This window comes from Chrysochloris asiatica, unplaced genomic scaffold (assembly GCF_000296735.1).
Source record: "Chrysochloris asiatica unplaced genomic scaffold, ChrAsi1.0 scaffold00032, whole genome shotgun sequence".
NCBI classification, from domain to species: Eukaryota; Metazoa; Chordata; class Mammalia; order Afrosoricida; family Chrysochloridae; genus Chrysochloris; species Chrysochloris asiatica.
Window position 1 is genome coordinate 20,920,139 of NW_006408550.1, and position 19,230 is coordinate 20,939,368.

The 19,230-nt window shown below is 38.9% G+C and overlaps 1 protein-coding gene across 1 annotated transcript in view; it reads right to left on the minus strand.

Moving 5' to 3' along the window:
* Positions 1-19,230, minus strand: part of WASL (Wiskott-Aldrich syndrome-like) — a 73,821-nt gene that overhangs the window by 22,819 nt on the left and 31,772 nt on the right. The window contains exons 2-5 of the mRNA XM_006859337.1: positions 9,969-10,103; positions 6,402-6,488; positions 4,599-4,695; positions 285-308 (exon numbers count right to left, since the gene is read on the minus strand). Coding sequence (XP_006859399.1) covers positions 285-308; positions 4,599-4,695; positions 6,402-6,488; positions 9,969-10,103 — 343 coding nt within the window. The remainder of the gene's footprint in view (positions 1-284; positions 309-4,598; positions 4,696-6,401; positions 6,489-9,968; positions 10,104-19,230) is intronic.

Sequence of the window (19,230 nt, forward strand, 5' to 3'; positions counted from 1 at the left end):
GATTGTACAGACTCTAAACTTAGTTAATTCAAATACAGAATTAAGATATCACTAGTAATTTTTAACACCTACGTATTCTTCCTTTATCCTAGAAAAAAGCCAAAGAAAAATGTTATTTCCTAAGCCTCACCTACCATTCAACATTTAAAAATAAAAACACAACAAACTACAATCAAACTGTATTTGATCATAATAAATGTTAGGTACTAGTATATGGTACATGTCTCTGCAAGAATTGAAAAGTAATCTAAAAATTTTTGACTAATAACTATCAAAGTGCTTACCATTTGGGGGATCTCGTCTTTTCTCTGTTAGAAAACAAATTAAAAGAACATGATTAGAATATGTAATACAATATCATCTTTAAAAGTGAATCACTAGGATGCTGACTTATCTCTAAGTATATGTACAGGTGGTTACAGACGGCCTCTCTGAGGAAAAGATATCTGTGCAGACATCCGACTGAAGCGAGGCAGGAACGACATGTACACAAGGCCCCTGTGTATCTGGAGGAAACAGCCTGAAGTAAGATGGTGAAGGCGAGACAGTGAGGGAGGCCAGTGGAGAGACAAGTCAGGAAAGGCAGGGGGTTGGATCACGTAAGGTCCCACCTGCATGATGCAAACCATGGTAATGACTACAGATTGTATTCCGTCGTCAAAAAAGCTCGTGGTTTTGAATATAGCAAGTAATATGATCTAATTTATGTTTTAAAAGTTTACTCTGACTCCTGTGAGGAAGAGCTAACAGGAGGCTAGAGTAGAAGGACTCCTGGTGTGGTGTTGTAGGATCAGTACTAGACTGCGAACCACAAGGTCAGCAGTTCAAATCCATCAGCTGCTCCTTGGAAACCCTACAAAGGACTTGATGACACTTAACATCACAACAAGAGTAGAAGCAGGAGCTCGACAATCATCCAAACAGCAAGTGGTGATGGCTTTGATTAGGGTGGGGGCAGCTAAGTGATGAGATACTGTCAAATACAGAAAATACTGCTTAGAGCCAATGGTACTTGTCAATAGCATTTATGAGGGACCATGGATTTCAGTCAGCATGACAATGGGGAGGCAATGACTTTTACTGAGATAGGGAAGACTAGGTGACCTAAGAACCGGTAAGAGTGTGCTAAATTTGGGGGTATGGAACAGGAATCAATTCTTTTGCTCGGTTGTTAAATTTGAAGGCTATTTTGACATTCAAGTTGAGTAGATCGGGCCTGAGGTCAGGGGAGAGAGAGTAGATCAGTACTGGGAACATCAGTCTATACACAGCATTCAAAGTTAAGGCTGATGGAATGCAGAAAGGGAATGAGAATCCCCACAAGTCTGAACATGGAGACAAGAAAACACCAAGAAGCTAAGTCAACTAGGGAGGAGGAAAACCAAGAGAATTTCCATCAATTCTTTGTATTTATGTTGTTTTTATGTGTGAAACTTTTCACTGTAAATTGAATGAAGGTTTACAGAGTAGATTACCAGTTTTGCATTCAACAAACCATACCCTTTATTTCATCTCAATGATTGCAGTCCCCTCCACTGTAATAACAGTTACCCCACTTCCTCCCTGGGGTTCTTAGTGCCTTTTTTTTTTTTTTTAAAGTTTTTACTGTGAATTGAGTGAAAGTTTACAGGGCAGATCATCAGTTTTACATTCAACAAATCATATACCTTCTGTCATTACAATGATTATAATCCCCTCCATGTACCACCAGTTAACAGTATTTCTCTCTATTCATTTTAGCTCCTTTTTTTTTTTTTTTTTTTTTAACACTCAGGAACATATGATAATTTACACCACCAAAGGTCACATTCTGCAAGTCTGCCTCTTGGCCTCCAGCACCCAGTCCCTCTCTTCCCACGAATCTACAGTCCTCAGCTGCTCCCTCTGTCCATGTCCCCATCTCTGCCTCCATCTCTGGTGTTGCTGCTTCTCTGAATAAGGTCCTGCTTTTCGCTTATGCTCTTCTCCCTTGATGGTCCTAGGGTCCTCTTCTTCTGGACTGTAAGATTACCTACTACCCTGTTTTTGTTACAAAACATGTACCTTTACAATTGTGACTGTTGCAATTAGTCATGATAACTATTACTCACCATTGCATCATAAGAATCGTATCCCCATCTCTTTTTACCAGACCCATCAGGCAAGATGAAAACTATTCAGTGGGAACACTATTTTCCCTCACACGTTCTTATGCTAAACTCCCTCCTAAAACCTTGTAAGCCAGTCACTTTGTGCCTTCATCACCCCCTCATTTTAGGAAGTGCATGAATGATGCCTTTCGGATCTTGACTGGCTGACCATTCCATGGTGAGCAAACCTCATTAGCGCTGTTGTCCCCCCATATATGCTTATCTCTTGCTTTGCTGAAAAGTGAGACACGTGCATTTATACTCTATACCAGTTTTCTCAAAGAAAAACACTATTTTGTCTTTAAAAAAAGCTCAAGAGTAGCTGAAAATTTTTAAACATATACAATTTTCACAGATCTCATAACAGAATTTTTCTGAAACTTAAAGAGAAATACAAACAAAGAATGGATGCAATTAAGTAACTATTTTATAAATAAGCACTATCAAAAATCAGTAACATTTCATTAAGGGTGAAATTGCAGCAATTGGAAATGTATTTCTCCATCTGGTGGTTTGATAAAGTGATTTTACGAAACATTTAAAGGAAGCAGGTTCTATGTCAATGAATGCCAAGCTCCATATCTGAGGTGCTGTTATCACTGCATCCATAAAGGAAACACTTCTTACACTGGTGAAACAGACAGGAAAATGTAGTGAGATCAATATAAAACTCAGAGTAGAGGTTCTAAAAAGTAACTCCTTAGGTATATGACAGTGTCCTAGCTTGAATGCCATTCATGAGGGGGAGGAATGGAAGGTCCGGTTGAAGAAGACTAAAGGGACTTAACAGTGTGAAGTTTTCACTAGCAATACTAACAGAATAGTATTTAAATCAAGTCAAGGATGTTAAGGTATCCCAGAACTGGCCAGACTACATTTGAAACACTGTGTTCAAATCTGAACACCATCGTTTTGAAGAGGAAATAAAAATTGTTATTAGATTCACAGCACAGTATCCAAGATACTAAGTCTATAAACAAGATCATGTGAAGAATGGTTTGAGAAGCTGGTACAATTAGAGTTCATAAGTGAAGACAGAAGGGGGAGAGGATAGATGTCTTCCAATAGTAAACAACACATACAAGGGCGCTAGGAGTCGGAAGCAGGTCAACGGCACTTAACAACGACAACTACATTGTGAGGAAAGATAATTGGCTCCTTCTTCATTGCTCCAGAAGTTGGATCCTACACAAAGTGAATGAGAAGCGAGCTTGGAGTTCAGCTCTGCATGAAGGGCTACGCCATAAGCTGTCTCCTTAACGTGGGGGTCTTTCTGCTCCTGATACGCTGCCTCAAAGTTTAGGAACTCTATAAAACAATGCCTTATCAAGTGAGAATCTGAAAAACATCTTTCAGTTCCCCACCAATTTCCAAGTCAAGTTTTCAGAGAAGTATTTTTTACTCCTATTGAAAGCGTCACATATTTTCACTGAACGAAGCCAGAGAGCTCCTGGCTTCCCACCACAGCACATCCCTCAAATAGATACTGAAACCATCGTCATTTTGAAGTTGAGGTTTCACTAACAGAGCACTAACTAACCCCTTTCCTAGGAGTGAACCTAGTTACAGAAATACCAACAATGAACAGGTCCCTACTAATTACCCTACTCATCCATTATGAATAGAATATAATATGAAGAAAAAACACAGTTCATTTTATTTCTCCTTCACCTCCCTCTTTGAACATGGTGCATGGGTCACTATGAGTCAGAACCGACTCGACGGCACCTAACAACAACATACCATCTCTGTCATAACTACTCAGCTCTGCTGAACAGGGAAGCAGCACCAGCAATGTGTAAATGAGGGAACAGAGCTGTGTTTCAAGAATCTGCATCAGAAGCCATATTTGGCCTGTTGCCTGCATCTTCCTTTTCCTTCAATATGCTGTCAATAAGAGACACATCAAAAAAATGGAGACAGCCCAAATGTCCATCAACAGAAAAATAGTTAAACCAACTTTGGTACCTACACACAACGGAATACTACACAACGCTGACGAACAACAATGAATCTGCAAAACATCTCATGACATGGATGAACCCGGCGGACACTGTGCTGAGTGAAATCAGTCAGTCACCAAAGGGCATACATTGTATGAGACTAATGTTATAAAAAGTTAAGAAAAAGTTTTCTTGATAAAAGAAGCAATCTATGGTGAGTACAGGGCAGGGGGAAGGAAAACTGTTCACAGGCTAGAGGACAGACCATGCACATGGGAGACAGGGCAGGCAATACACAAGAAGGAGGTAAGAAGAGGACAGACGAAGGTAGTGGGGGACACAGGAATGTAATGCTCAAGTGAATACAGGTAAAAACTGTTCACTACTGGTACATGGAGGGGATTATAATCATTGTGATGAAGCAAAGCACAGGAACTGTTGACTGTAAAACTGACGATCTGCCCTGTAATCTTCACTCAATTCCCAATAAAAAATTAAGGGGGGGGGGGAACAAAAATCGAGTTACCAGATTTTCTTTGTCGTCGGCCCAATAGGTCTGTAACTGCTTTTCGGAATTTTTTTGCTTCTTCTTCATTGGCAAAATTAAGAGCAACTTGACAAGTCTGAAATTTTTTCGTCAAAAGAATAAATAATAAAATATATACATTTAGCTTTATATAAAGAAAAAATAATCAACAGAAGTACATTTCAAAAGAACAAAAGGCTGACACTGCTAGCAGACAAAACAATTCTTTTATGACCTGAGTGATTTAACTTTTGAACCCTGGCGTAGCAATGTAGGACAGGGACAGCTACCTGCAAGGTTGACGGTTCAAACCTACCAACCACTCTGGGAAACCCAATACAGGGTTTACTATGAATTGGGATTGACTCAAAGGCATACAACAACAACAATAAGTTTAAGTTTTAAGGCAAAAGCATGAGAAAAGTAAAAGAAAAGAATAATATTAGACAAGTTACTTATTACAGTAGATACTGAAGGATTAAACTAAACATCCCACCTTCCATGAAAAATGCAACAGTAATTTGAATTTGATCATTTAGTAGGAGTCTAAAAACAAATGAGGCTAGAAAAGCAAACACTGAAGAAGTCAATGTAGGTCAACTCTATCTTTATGGTATCATGCTTTCATTTTATAACTCAATTAAATGTAGTATTTAAATTATAACCGTACTTCAGAGAAATCATAAAAACGTGAAAGCACACTGACGCTGTTTATTACCACAGCATTTAACGCAAACCTTTATATATGTGATGGTGGTGGTTGTCATGTGCCGTGGAGTCGATTCTAACCTACAGCGATCCTATACAGGGTTTCCGAGGCTGTAAATCTTTACGGGAGCAGAAAGCCTCATCTTTCTCCCACGGAACAGCTGGTGGTTTCAAACTGCTGACCTTGAGATTAGCAGTCTGACTCATAATCACTACACTACCAGAATGCCTATATATATGTATGTATCTATATGTGGAGCTGTAGGATCAGCACTGGACTGCTAAGTGCAAGGTCAGCAGTTCAAGCCCACCAACTGCTCTTTGGAAACCCTCTACAGGGTCACTATGAGTCAGAGTCAACTTGACAGCACTTAACAACAACAAGAAAAATATGAAAAGTTAGAGAAGAAAATGCTTTCGGAAGACATGGGTATAGCACCTCACCCACACTTTTTTAACCCCTTCCCAATATCTAAAATTTAGGAAATACTAATCGGCAAAACAAAAAAATTACAATCACCCATAATCCACTCAGCCAATTTCTGTGAGCAGTGGGTATCAAATCCTTCCAACAGTTTCCTCCGAAATATACAAATGAACTACTTTGAAAGTCTGCCCCACCTCTGTGGGTTAGACAGTGGGGGGCTAACTACAAGGTCAGTGGTTCAAGCCCAGAAGCCCACTCTGCAGGAGAAAGATGTGACTGTCTGCTCCCATAAAGAGTTACATTCTTGGAAACCCTACAAAGGATCACTGTCAGAATCCACTCGATGGTAGTGGTTTGGGTCCCCGTTTTTTGTACTTTTTTTTCTTCAACAAAATAATTTGAATGGCTACATAATACATAACCCTGAAACAGTTCCCATGGACTGCTGGTCATTTAGGATTCCTTTTAATAGACAATGAAACTAAGGGCTAAAGAGGTTTATTATCCAGTCAAAAGACAACGATGAAAAGAAAAACAACTACGAAGAAACTTCCAAAAAGCATGGCTATTCTATATATTTTATATGATAGTTACACAAAAAATTAATAAATGCCTTCTAGACAACTGTAAAAGCCATTAATAGGGTAATAAAGGAAAATACGACTTACATCTCCAGCAAAGGTATGAAAATATCCTCTCGGACTATTATATACAAAATTATGATAGAGCTCTTGTTCCCACAATAGTTTCCCATCCTAGAAAAAAGTAGAAATTTAAACAAGAGTTATCAATAAAGATAATATATAGCAATGATGGAAAGTAGATGGAATTTATATTAAGGGAACTTTTTATATTAATAATAAGCTTTTATATACACATATTCCAAATAAAGGAGTCCTGCTGTAGCACTGTGGGTTAAATATGCCTGACTGCAAAGTTGGTTTGAATGGCAAGGTCAGTGGTTCAAGCTTACCAGCTGTTCCTCGGAAACCCTACAACAGGGTCACTGTGGGTCAGAACCAACTTGATGGCACTTAACAACAACAACAATTCCATATATGGGAGTGTAGTGGTTCTGTAGGATAAACACTGGACAGCCAACCACGAGATCAGTGGTTCATACCCACCAGCCACTCTGAGGGAGAAAGATGAAGACTTTCTGCTCCCACAAAGATTTACAGCTTCAGAAATCCTATACAGGGACACTAGGAGTCAGAATAGGCTCTACAGCACTTAACAACAACATACATATATTAATGTAATTCAAGGAATTTAAGACATGAATTCCTAGGGAAGCAAAAAAAAAAAAAAAGCATACAAACAAACTAGGACAAGATGTATTTGTAACTGAGTGAGGAATGTTCTGTTATTAGGTGCCACTGAATTGGTTCCAACTTATAGCTACCCTACTGCACAACAGAACGAAATACTGCCCAGCCCTGTGCCATCCTCACAACTTTTGTTACATGTGAGCTCATTGTTGTCATGTCAAACTATCTCATTGAGGGTCTTTCTCTATTTTGCTGACCCTCCACTTTACCAATCATGATGTCCTTCTCCCTTCTGACAACATGTCCAAAGAACAAGATACGTTGTCTACTATCCTGGCTTCTAAGGAGCATTGTGACTGTACTTCTTCTAAGATAGAATTTTTTGGTTCTTCTAGCACTCCATGGAACTTTTAATATTCTTCGTCAACACTGTAATTCACCTGTATCGATTTGTCTAAGTCTTCCTTACTCATTACTCAACTTTCACAGGCACATGAACCAACTGAAAATACCATGGCTTGGATCAGGTACACCTCAATCCTCAGTGGGACATCTTTGCTCTTGAACACTTTAAAGATGTCTTTTGCAGAAGATCTAATGCAATCTGCTTTTTGATTTCTTGACTATTGCTTCCATTACTGTTGATTGTGGATTGTCCAAGCAAATTCAAATCTTTGACAACTTCAACCTTTTTTTCCATTTATCAAGATGTTATACATTGGTCCAGTTGTGAGGATTTTAATTTTCTTTATACTGAGGTGCAATCCGTACTTAAAGCTGCAGACTTTGATTTCATCAGTAAGTCTGTTAAGCTCTGTTTGCTTCCAGCACGTCATCTGCGTATCAAAGGTTGTTAGTGAGTCTTCCTCCAATGTTGATGCCAGGTACTTTTTCATAAAAAAAAGCTGCTCAGATTATCTGCTCGGCATGTAGACTGAATTAAGTATGGTAAAAGAATACAAGCAAAGCAAACGCCTTTCTTATGCCATTCAGCATCTGTTTATTCTGTTCAAAGGACTGCCTCCTGGTCTATGGCCAGGTTCCTGATGTGAACAATTAAGCTGAGTTCCTCAAGAGCACAATTCTTCACCATGTTATTGACAGTTTGTTATGATCCACACAGTTGAATGTCTTTGCAGAGCCAATAAAGAACAAGTAAACACTCTTCTAGTGTTCTCGGCTTTTAGCCAAGATCCATCTGATATTAGCAATGATATCCCTAGTTCCACCTCCTCTTCTGAATCCTGCTTGTATTTCTGGCAGTTCCTTGTTGAAATATTGCCAGCACATTTTTAAATTATCTTCAGCAAAATTTTACTTGCATGTGACATAATAATATTGTCCTATGATTTACGCATTCTATTGGGTCACCTCTTTTTGTATCTTACAATTGGTTGACCAGGTAGTTAGCGTCCAAAATTCTTGGCATAGTTGACTGAAGGTTTCTTGCACTGCATCAGCTTGTTAAAACATTTCCATTTGCATCACAAATTCCTGGAGCCTTGTTTCTCACCAAAGCTTTCAATACAGCTTGGACTTCTTGCTTCAGAACCACTGTTTCTTAGTCATGTGCTACATCTTGAAATGGTTGAGTAGGATTGTCAGATTCAAAATGGCCAATACCAGTCCATTTTAGCTCACAAATGCCTAAAACGTTAATCTTTATATGCTCCATTTCATGTTTAATGCCTTCGGTTTTTATACATTCCATATTCTGATTATTAAAGGATGTTTACAGCTGTTTCTTCTCATTTTGAGCTGTTCCACATCAGCAAATGAAGGTCTTGAAAGCTTTGCTCATCATTAAGATCAACTTTACTTTGAGGAGGCAGCTCTTCCCCAGTCTTATTTTGAGTGCCTTCCAACCTGAGGGGCTCATCTTCTGGCACTGTATCTGACAATGTTTCACTGCTATTCATAAGGTTTTCAGTGGCTAACCATTCAGAAGTGGTCTTTATTTCCTTCTTCCTGGTGGTGGTGGTAATGTGCCATGGAGTCAGTTCCGACTCATAGCGACCCTGTACAGGGTTTCCAAGGCTATCTTTACGGGAGCAGAAAGCCTCATCTTTCTCCCGTGGAGCAGCTGGTAGTTTCGAACTGCTGACCTTGAGGTTCACAGCCCGATTCGTAATCACTACGCTACCAGAGCTCCTTTCCTAGTCTGTATTAAAGTAGAAGATCCACTGAAACCTGTCCACCATACAAACTAGGCAAGATGGATTTATAATTGAGTGAGGGATATTGTTGTTGTTATATGCTATGGAGTCGGTTCTGACTCATACCCTGTACAGGGTTTCCAAGGCTGTAAATCTTTATGGGAGCAGACAGCCTCATCTTTCTTTCACGGAACAGCTGGTAGTTTTGAACTGATGACCCTGAGGTTAGCAGCCCGAATAGTAACCACTACACTACCAGAGCTCCTTTGAGTGAGGGATACAGACTGTAGAAATCTGGATGAACCTTATATTGAGAAACAATGTAAAACTGAGTAGCAAATACATTAGTATAGATATTCTATAATGCTTTAAACCTGAGCCGATGCATATGATCATATGCTTTTCCTGTTCTACAGATAGACAAGCATGTGTGCTAGTCTGTAATGGACAGGAAGGGATAAAGGAACAGGACCAGGAAAGGAGAGACTCTAGGGAACCTCAAAAGCCAAAGGCATCATTTTCAAAACAAAATAAAACAGCTCTCAAGATAGATGACAGTGAAAAGATACAACAGGGAGAGAGATTCCTGACGTAGCTTAGGGCCTGCTCCCATCTGTCCCCAAATCCAGACTTCAATAACTACATCCCAGTTCTACCCTTCTAATAGTAGTACAATTACAGCTTCAATATTATGTACTGTAAAGACATTACAAATAATAATAATAAAAAGATACCTGCATTCCATTATAGCTAAGGCACAAATCCTAATTGCATGCAGTTTTAAGTGAAAAAGTAAACGCACACTCACCTTGATGTCAAATATTCTTAAAAAATAAGATCTCTGTGGATTGTCCTTAACGAGGCAAGCAACACCACTACACTTCTTGGACCACATACAGTTCCGATCTGCCGCATATAACTGCACCACTGCTGAAGACATCGTCTGCAGAAGAGAAAATTCACAGCCATTAGGCTCCAGAGCACACTGGGTCAAAGTTCCAGAGGAAAATGACACAGATTATGTAAACTCATTAAAGAATGCAAATACATAATAAACAGACATTAACTCATCTTCTACGCCACACTCAACACAGCAGTCCAGATAGTCATGACATGCAGTCCTTTCAAGCTTTAGAAACAGCGAAACATACTGTGCCCGCCTCAAGAATAAACGGGACACATTGAACAAAATTATGTTTTCTATCCTTTTCAACTCCAGAAATTGAATACTAATTTGTCAGGACAGGAACTAGTCTATTAGCATGTTGTTGATTTATTACATACATAAATCATACTCAGGTAGATAGATTTGCACTGAAATCCTAACTCTACCACTTTCCAGCTGTGTGACTCTAGGCACAACACGGGATTTTCTGAAAGCACAGGCTTATCATTTATAAAATGGTAATACTGAGTAACTCCTCCAAATTATGGGTGATTTATTAAGTAGGATAGGTAATGTGCTTAGCAGTGACAAAGACCATGCCCTTTGGGAGCTGCTATGGTCACATCACCATTGTAGCAAATCTCAGTAACATCCAGAAAGAAAAATTTGAAAATAAGAAGATGCAAACATGACCTATTTTAAGTAGAGGTAATTTTAGAAAAATAGAGTATATTTGCAATTCACAACATGCTAAAAAAAAAAAACTATGGATAAGAATTTTACATCAGTACCAGAAATTAAAAGATAATAAATAACAAATTCTAGAAATTTAGAGGTGCTTGCATCTCCAAACTATAATATTTATGGAGCAGGTTAGAAAACACCAGTTAATGTGGAAATGGGCACCAAGAGCTACTGAAACATCAACACCTGCTATCAAGTGAGCCAGTGCACTCCAAAATGACAGCTCTGCCCCTAGTGTGGAAGAGAGGAACTAGAACCATCTGGAGAAAGCAAGCTCTCTTTAGCTACAGCAAGGGCCTGAAGAACAGGAGGCTGGGAGAGCGTGTGTTAAGGACAGATCAGGGAGCCTGGTGGCTGGAACAGAGGGCATGTTCCTAACTGACGTGTTTTTTCAACTTCACTTAGAACTCTCTCAGCACAGGACACGATGAAATAGACTCTCATGCACTGAAGTCACTTTGACTGCTCTGCCACGGGTCTCTCCTCTGTAAAATGGGACAAGCATCTACGTCAGAATTGTGAGTTTTACATGAAAATGTTGGTAAAATGTTTATCATTGTTCCTGGCTCCTATAAGTGAACAATCCATGGTAACTCTCATTAGCTTTCCTTAAAGGACTTCAAAGGTGACATAGCTTTACAGTGATGGTGGAAGGGGGAGACAGACTATCCTGGCAGTGTGTCCCTAAACAAGTCACTCAGACTCACTACCACACCGCTTCCATTTTCTGGGATGAGGATGACCATCCCAGTTTCACAGATTACTGGGAGAACCAAATGAGATGGTGGAACTATATACTGAAGCATATAGGCTTTCCTTTCAGAACCTAGACTTAGATGTTGTTTTTGCTGCTAAGTGTCGTTAAGTAGGTTCTGACTTATAGAGATCCTGTATAGGGTTTCTAACAAGTGGCTAGTGGGTTTGAACAGTGACCTACCAGTTGGCAATCCAATGCTTATTCTACAGTGCCACACAGGATTGCTAGACTTGGACAGGAGTAAAATAAATATAATCATTTTAGAAAGCAGTATTCTTCAAGTATGTTAAATAATATGTTTGAAGTGTGATAGACGAAGTTTCGCTATCCCAGCTTCTACGGAGCATACTAGTTGTACTTCTTCCAACACAGATTTGGTTTACTCTTCAGGTATTTAATATTCTTCTCCAATACCATAACTCAAACGCATCAATTCTTCTACGGTCCTCATTACTGTTCAACTTAAACATGCTCAAGAGGTTACTGAAATAGCATTGCTTTGGTCAGGCTCACCTTAGTCTTCAAGCTAACATCTTTGCTCTTGAACATTTTAAAGAGGTCTCGTGCAGCAGATTTGCCTAATGGAATGTCATTTGAGTTCTTGACTGCTTCCATGAGTATTGATAGTTGATCCAAGCAAGTCTTTGACTTCAGTCTTTTCTCCATTTATCATGATGTTATTTATTGGTCTAATGGTAAGGATTTTTGTTTTCTTTACACTGAGGTGTAACCCAAACTGAAGGCTATGGGCTTTGAGCTTCATCAGTTAAGTACTATAAGTCCTCTTCATTTTCAGCAAGCAAGACTGTATGTATCATTTGCATATCACAGGTTGTTAATGAGTCTCCCTGCAATCCTGATAGCAAGTTTTTCATGAAGGACAAAGAACCTGAACCACCCAGCTAAAATGCTGACTTTAGAGATTAAGGGATTTGTCCAAGCTCATACAAGCAAGTGGAAAAGCTGGCATCCCAAGCTGGACAAATAGTGACTTCTGAGTCTGTATTCTTAGACCTAATATAGTATGTTTACACCTGTATCATATTGTTTCCCAATAAACAGTTAAGCCATGAAATAATATTAGCAACAATTAACTTCTATAAAGCTATTAAACACTTTATTCTAGGCACTAAGTTGAACTTGAAAGCAAGATTTAGAGTTGCTAATTAGTGGCTTGCATGTTGCTATAATGCTCAAAGTTACACCACTAAAGTATTTCAAATCCCAAGAGTGTCACCCGTGGTGGACGGGTTTCAGTGGAGCTTCCAAACTCAGACAGAAAGGCCTGGTAATTAGCTTCTGAAAATGAGACCACAACAGCTAACTGTGTGATATGGTGCTGGGGAGTGAGGCCCCTAGGCTGGAAGACAGCCAGAACACACGGTGGCAGCAGATCAATCACCGAGAAGGTGGAGGGCTGGGTTCCATTTCCTTCTGCTGTACATGGGGTCTTTGTGTGTAACAGGAGCTGACTTGATTTCAACTAACAATTATAGTGCTACACAATTTAAACATACCATCAGTCAGTTTTTCCTTTCTAAAGATGGTGAAACAGAAGGGGAAAAGGTTGTAGTGACTTATACACGACCACACAACTGTAAGCCACAATGAAAATATGAAAAATTGATCTGAGTGACTATCATCTCTATTTTCCCTAGGACAGTACCTAATGAGTACCCTTTCAGGAGTCCCTGGGTGGTGCAAATGGTTAAGCACTTGACTAGTAACCAAAAAGTTGGCAGTTTGAACCCGGTCAGAGCTGCTTCGGAAGAAAGGTCTGGCAATATGCCAATGGAAGGTCACAGACTTAAAATACTCTGCAGTGCAGTTCCACTCTGTACACGTAGGGTCACCAAGAGCCAGAATCAATTCAAAGGCAGTTCATGAAACTCATGAACACAGTCCCAGATAACAGCAGTCAATGCCTTGATTGTTACTTTTGTACCCCAAATATCTTTGAATTTCATATATGATCTCATCTTTATGTAAACAAGATACAAATTAGGAAAACTTCCACAAGAGGAGCCATTTAAAAATATTATAGAAAAGTTACAAAGATAACTTAGAAACATGAGACATGTGTACTAGGATGTTGTTGTTAAGTGCCATCGAGTTGGTCCGGACCCATAGCAACCTTGTACAGGGTTTCCAATGAGCAGCTGGTGAGCTTGAACCACCGACCTTGCGGTTCAAACAGCTTTGCAGTCTGGCACATTAACCCATAGCGCCACACCAGGACCAGGATACTGGCCCTCAAAAAAGATTGGAGAATGTGGAAATACCTTCTGGTCCACTCAAAATACTGGAATTTTTGTGCAAGTACACAATCTTAGGATGATAGCTCTAAGAGAAGTTTCCTATTCCCAAACCCTATCACTGAAGACCAGAAAAATGGATTTTGCATATACTATTCATAACTCAATTGAAGAATTAAACAATGAAAAACAAAAATTACTTTCTAAGGAACAGTACTATATATTATAGTACCTTTTTGACCCTGTCAGAATACATCAATTTTGAAAAAGAAGAGCAATTTGGAAACTAGACGCCGGGGAAAAGACCTGAAAATCTTTTTCCCAGAAAACAAGAAGTCACAGCTTTCAAAATGTGTTCTCTGAAATTCCATTAAGAAAATCCCCTTGCCAAAGGACCAAACATTACCCCTGTAGAGTACTGTCAGGATACAGGAGGGACTTTTACACTTAAACATTTATATAAAAATAAATTCTTAAAATATCTGCTTAAATGAAAGGAAATCCAATCTATGAAGGTGCATATCTGTACTGAGCTGAGCCACACCATCCTGTGGGCCCTTTGCTGGAAAGTAGACTCAAGTCCCAAATGATGTCTTTTTAATCATCTCCTTTAGCATTTTAGATCTAGGACTGTCCTGTATCATCCCTCTGTGAATGTAAACTTTCTTGTACCTGCTTAATGACATGTCATAGGGACTGTGCTATAACATTCCAATGACGTTATTCTAAGATGGTTTCTTTCCAGACGATGAGTGAGAATCAAGTTAAAACAACAACATGGTACCACCACAGTAACAGCATGTGCTGTTGTCTGAGATTTTGTTCTAGGCTTTTGTCTTCTTAGTGCAGTGTGCTGGATGTCTCCACAATGGTGTTCAGACAACTGCAGAACCTGGAAAAGCTGCTGCTGCTATTGATGCAATTTGTCTTTATATATACATACATATATATATATATATATAAAATTTGAATTTTTGGCAACTTTAGTTGTGCTGTCAACTTTGGAAAAAGTATCCCAGTTGTACTGTGTTGAGTTGCCATTGTACAGAAATTAACTGGTTTAGGAATGTTAAACTTTTTTTTTTCCCATTTGTACAGGGGTACAATGTAATTAAACACACTGTATTAAATATGTAAGGTCTTATCTACAAGGGTTTGATTACAGAAACTAATAAAGTATTCTTTAAATAATGAAAACAGATCGGCTTAGAAAATATACTCTTGAAACAATTCAATAATTTTTCACAAAACACACCAAACCTTATTGTAAACCAATGTAAAATATTTTAATACCAAAGAAAACCCAATGAATCATATGCAATTTTCAGTAACTGGGTTTTCAAAAATGTTATAATCATATAATCAGTCCAAAAAACTGTATTTTACTCCTTTTTACCTTTAAACTGGCCAAGTCCAAAAATTATATAGCATAGCCTTTTCTTGATTCATTCAGAGTAATTATGGGAAACATAAGAATAGTGCACATTCATAGCACTAAGTATATAAAAGTTAGACAACAGAAAACCAATGAGTCTCCCTCAAACTCAAGATTGACAGTGGCTTAATTGCATTTTTAAAAAACATTCCTTCCATTCTTGTAAAGTAATTACAGCTAAACAACTCCATTACTTCTTGCTTTTTATAATCAAGAAGATATTATTGAAAAACAACCTAAAGGACAAGTACTTAGGAGAGGAACTATTTTTTATCAGCCCAATAATACTATGGTTAAAATCTGTTCATTACAAAAACATACAAACTGTGTCAATTTGTGATGAAACAGACCTCATCTGATCTCATGCACTGTGGCTATGTCAGTAACCAGAAGTCTCTCTGTCAAGGGCACACAGGGTGGGCTCTGAACTACCCCCGCCCCCACCCCCCACTCTCCCACAGTTACTTCACTTCCACTTCTTGTGGGCTGACAGCACCAGACAAGAGGTTCCCATTCCCTATGTTGCAAAGACTGCTTGTCCTTTGGTGCTCCTAGGGTCCCTTTGTTTTGTATGTCCCATGTAATTCTGGAGTCCTGGTGTGGAACTGTAGGATCAGCACTGGACTACTAACTGAAAGGTTGGTGGTTCAAACCTAACCAGGTCGTGATGAGTCAGAACTGACTTGATGGTACTTAACATTTTCTTCAGCTTCAGTTTGAATTTGCATGAATAACATGGTCTCTTCCAGTCTGCCCCTGGCCTTGTTTTGATTGATGATAGGGAATTTTTTACATCGTCTCTTTCCGCAGATGTCAATTTGATTTCTATGTATTCATCTACTAAGGTCCACGTGTATAATTGTCTCATATGCTGTCTAAAGAAGATATTTAAAATGAACAAATCATTGATTTTGCAGAATTCTATCATGTGATCTCAAGCATCATTTCTATCACCAGGGACATATTTTCCAACTACTGATCCTTCCCCTTTGCTCCCATACTTTGCATTCCAATCACCAGTAATAATCAATACATCCTGATTGCGTGTTTGATCAATTTCAGATTGAAAAAGTTGGTAAAATTCTTCTATTCATCCTCACTGGCTTTAGTGGTTTGGGCTTCCCTGTAAGCGCGTGGATATTATGCTATCACAGACAGCGCTGTGACAAATCATGACTGATTTGGATATGTTCTTTTTGACAATGAATGCAACACCATTCCTCTTCATTTCCAGCATAGTAAACCATGTGGTTATCATATTCATAATGGCCAATACCAGTCCATTTCAGCTCACTAATGCCCAAGATATTGATGTTTATGCATTCCATTAAATTTTTGACAATTTTAAATTTCCCCAGATTTATAGTTCGTACATTCCATGTTCTGATTTTCAATGGATGTTTACAGCTGTGTCTCTTCATTTTGAGTTGTGCCCCATCAGCAAATGAAATATTTGCATTAGGCAAACCTCCTGCACAAGAACTTTTTCAAGTGTTGAAGAGCAAAGATGTCAGCTTGAGGACTAAGGTGTGCCTGACCCAAGCCATGGTATTTTCAATAACCTCATATGCATGTGAACGTTGGACAGTGAATAAGGAAGACCATAGAAGAATTGATGCTTTTGAGTTATGTGGTGTTGGGGAATACTGAAAGTGCCATGGGCTGCCAAAAGGACCAATAGATCCATTTTGGAAGAAGTGCAGCCAGAGTGCTCCTTGGAGGCCAAGATGGCCAAACTTCGTCTCTCATACTTCAGACATATTGTCAAAGTCACTGGAGAAGGGTATATCTATCGTGTTTGGTAAGGTGGAGGGTCAGAGAAAAAGAGGAAGACTCCCAATGATTGGCCAAGTGGCAGCATCAATTGACTCAAGCGTGGCAACAGTAGTGAGGTTGGCCCAGGATCGGGCAGTGTTTCTTTCTGCTGTGTATAAGGTCACTATGAGTCGGTACCGACTCCATGGCACCTAACAACCACAACAACATATAATTCTGTCAAGTCACTTGTAGGACATAGATTTTCTACTGAAATACTGCTAGCTCTGTATTGATTTCTTACCCATTAAATAGACTATGATTCCGTTCAGCTCCTAAAATAACTTTACAAGCCTACACTTTCACTGCCCTCAAGTATGTAAACGTTTGTTAAATTAAAAATGACATAATCTGATTCTGATAATGAAAGTTAAAGAATAGGAGAATGACCTTGATTTTGGAATATATAACCAAAAGCACCCTAAAAGGGCCCCGTGTCTGCAACTTAGTCACAAGTAATTCAGAAAACATATTCATGCAGCTATACAAGAATATATTTAGCATATACAGAGAGAACCATGCTAAAATGTAAACTATTTGGCAAATCTGGATTTACAGCATTCACTACACTGTACTTGCAAATTTCCTTTGGGTATGGAATTATTTCAGAATAAAAACAGAATGGGCCTTGCGGCACCCTCCCAGCATCCTGCATGTGAGTCTTGAACAGGCAGCTCTCCTAAAGCGCCGCTGCCCTCGACACACAGTAGCCACTGCTACACTACCCTCCCTGAAGACACCAGGAAGCCACTTCCTCCAACGCCCTCTCTCCACAATACCAAGCTTGCTGGAAGGAGCTTCAACTTGATTTAAACCATAAACATCCAATACTTCTACAGCTAAAATGCCATTCATTTTTCAGAACTATATGATGTTTTGTTTTATTAAGTGCCGTCGAGTCAGTTCCAAACTAAAGCGACCCTGTATAGGGTTTCCGAGGAGCAGCTGTTGAGCTTGAACCGCCAACCTTTGCGGCCAGTGCATTAACCCCCAGCGCCACACCAGGACTTCAGAAATATATGATGTAGTGGATCAGAATAAGAATTTTAGAACACAATCATACAGTGGCTCTTTGATGACAGAAGCTAATGCCAGGCAAAAGACTAGAAAAGGCAGGACTATAAACAGTCAATTGCCTACAATTACTTTAAGAATAAGTGATAGCAAATGTAAAATACATACATACATATATATACATACAAACACACACATATTTATACACTCTAAATAAATACCCAGAATAAATTCAGTGTACAAAGAATTTCAAATGACTGAATATTTTCTATGATCACTGGCTAAGATTTAAAAGTCCAAATATACTAGTTTGTGTGTATGTGTGTGTGTTTGGCCCTAAATTCCTAAAAACGAATCTGAGAAATCCATCCTAAATTTCCTCTTTACATAAAAGCTAAGCTCTGTATATGCTCCTAGATGCTCTGACGATATTTCCGTGAAAGGACTAATACCCTGATCATAAATGTTTATTATAACAAAACATTTGCCATTTCAACATTCTTCATAAGTGCAACTTTAGTGACACTGTCTGAATATGAAATTTTAGTCTAGATATTGCAAACTCTATTATCAAAGTTGTTGTTACGTGCCATTGAATCGGTTCTGATTCATAGCCACCCTAGGAGGGACTTGATGGGTATGAACCACAAACCTTGTATTGAGCCACTCAGGGCTTTGATACACCAGGACTTCGCATCATAAAAGCAAATAAAAACAAGGAATCTGATTAAATTCTTAAAATTATTTCTATACAGTAATTTCAAGGAACAATTTTCTAAACAGTTAAAACACCATCACCCCAGCTTTATGGCAATACAGAAACAGCTAACCTCTCCATATAAAGTTAGTGATCAGTTTTTCCACCTCTTTAAACAGGATGCTGTTATCTGGACTGGGACTACATTACACACACACACACAAATAAATATATGTATTTGGAATCCTAGTGTGGCACTCTGGGCTAATGCGCTGGACTTCAAAGTTGTTTTAAACCAGAAGGTAAGTGGTTCAGGCTCACCAGCTACTCTCTGGAAACCTTATGCAGGGTCGCTATGAGTCGGAACCAACTCGACGGCACTTAACAACAACCATATATATAAATATAAATAAATCTCTCTCTCTCTCCCTCTCTCTCTCTCTATCTCTCTCTCTCTCTCTCTCTCT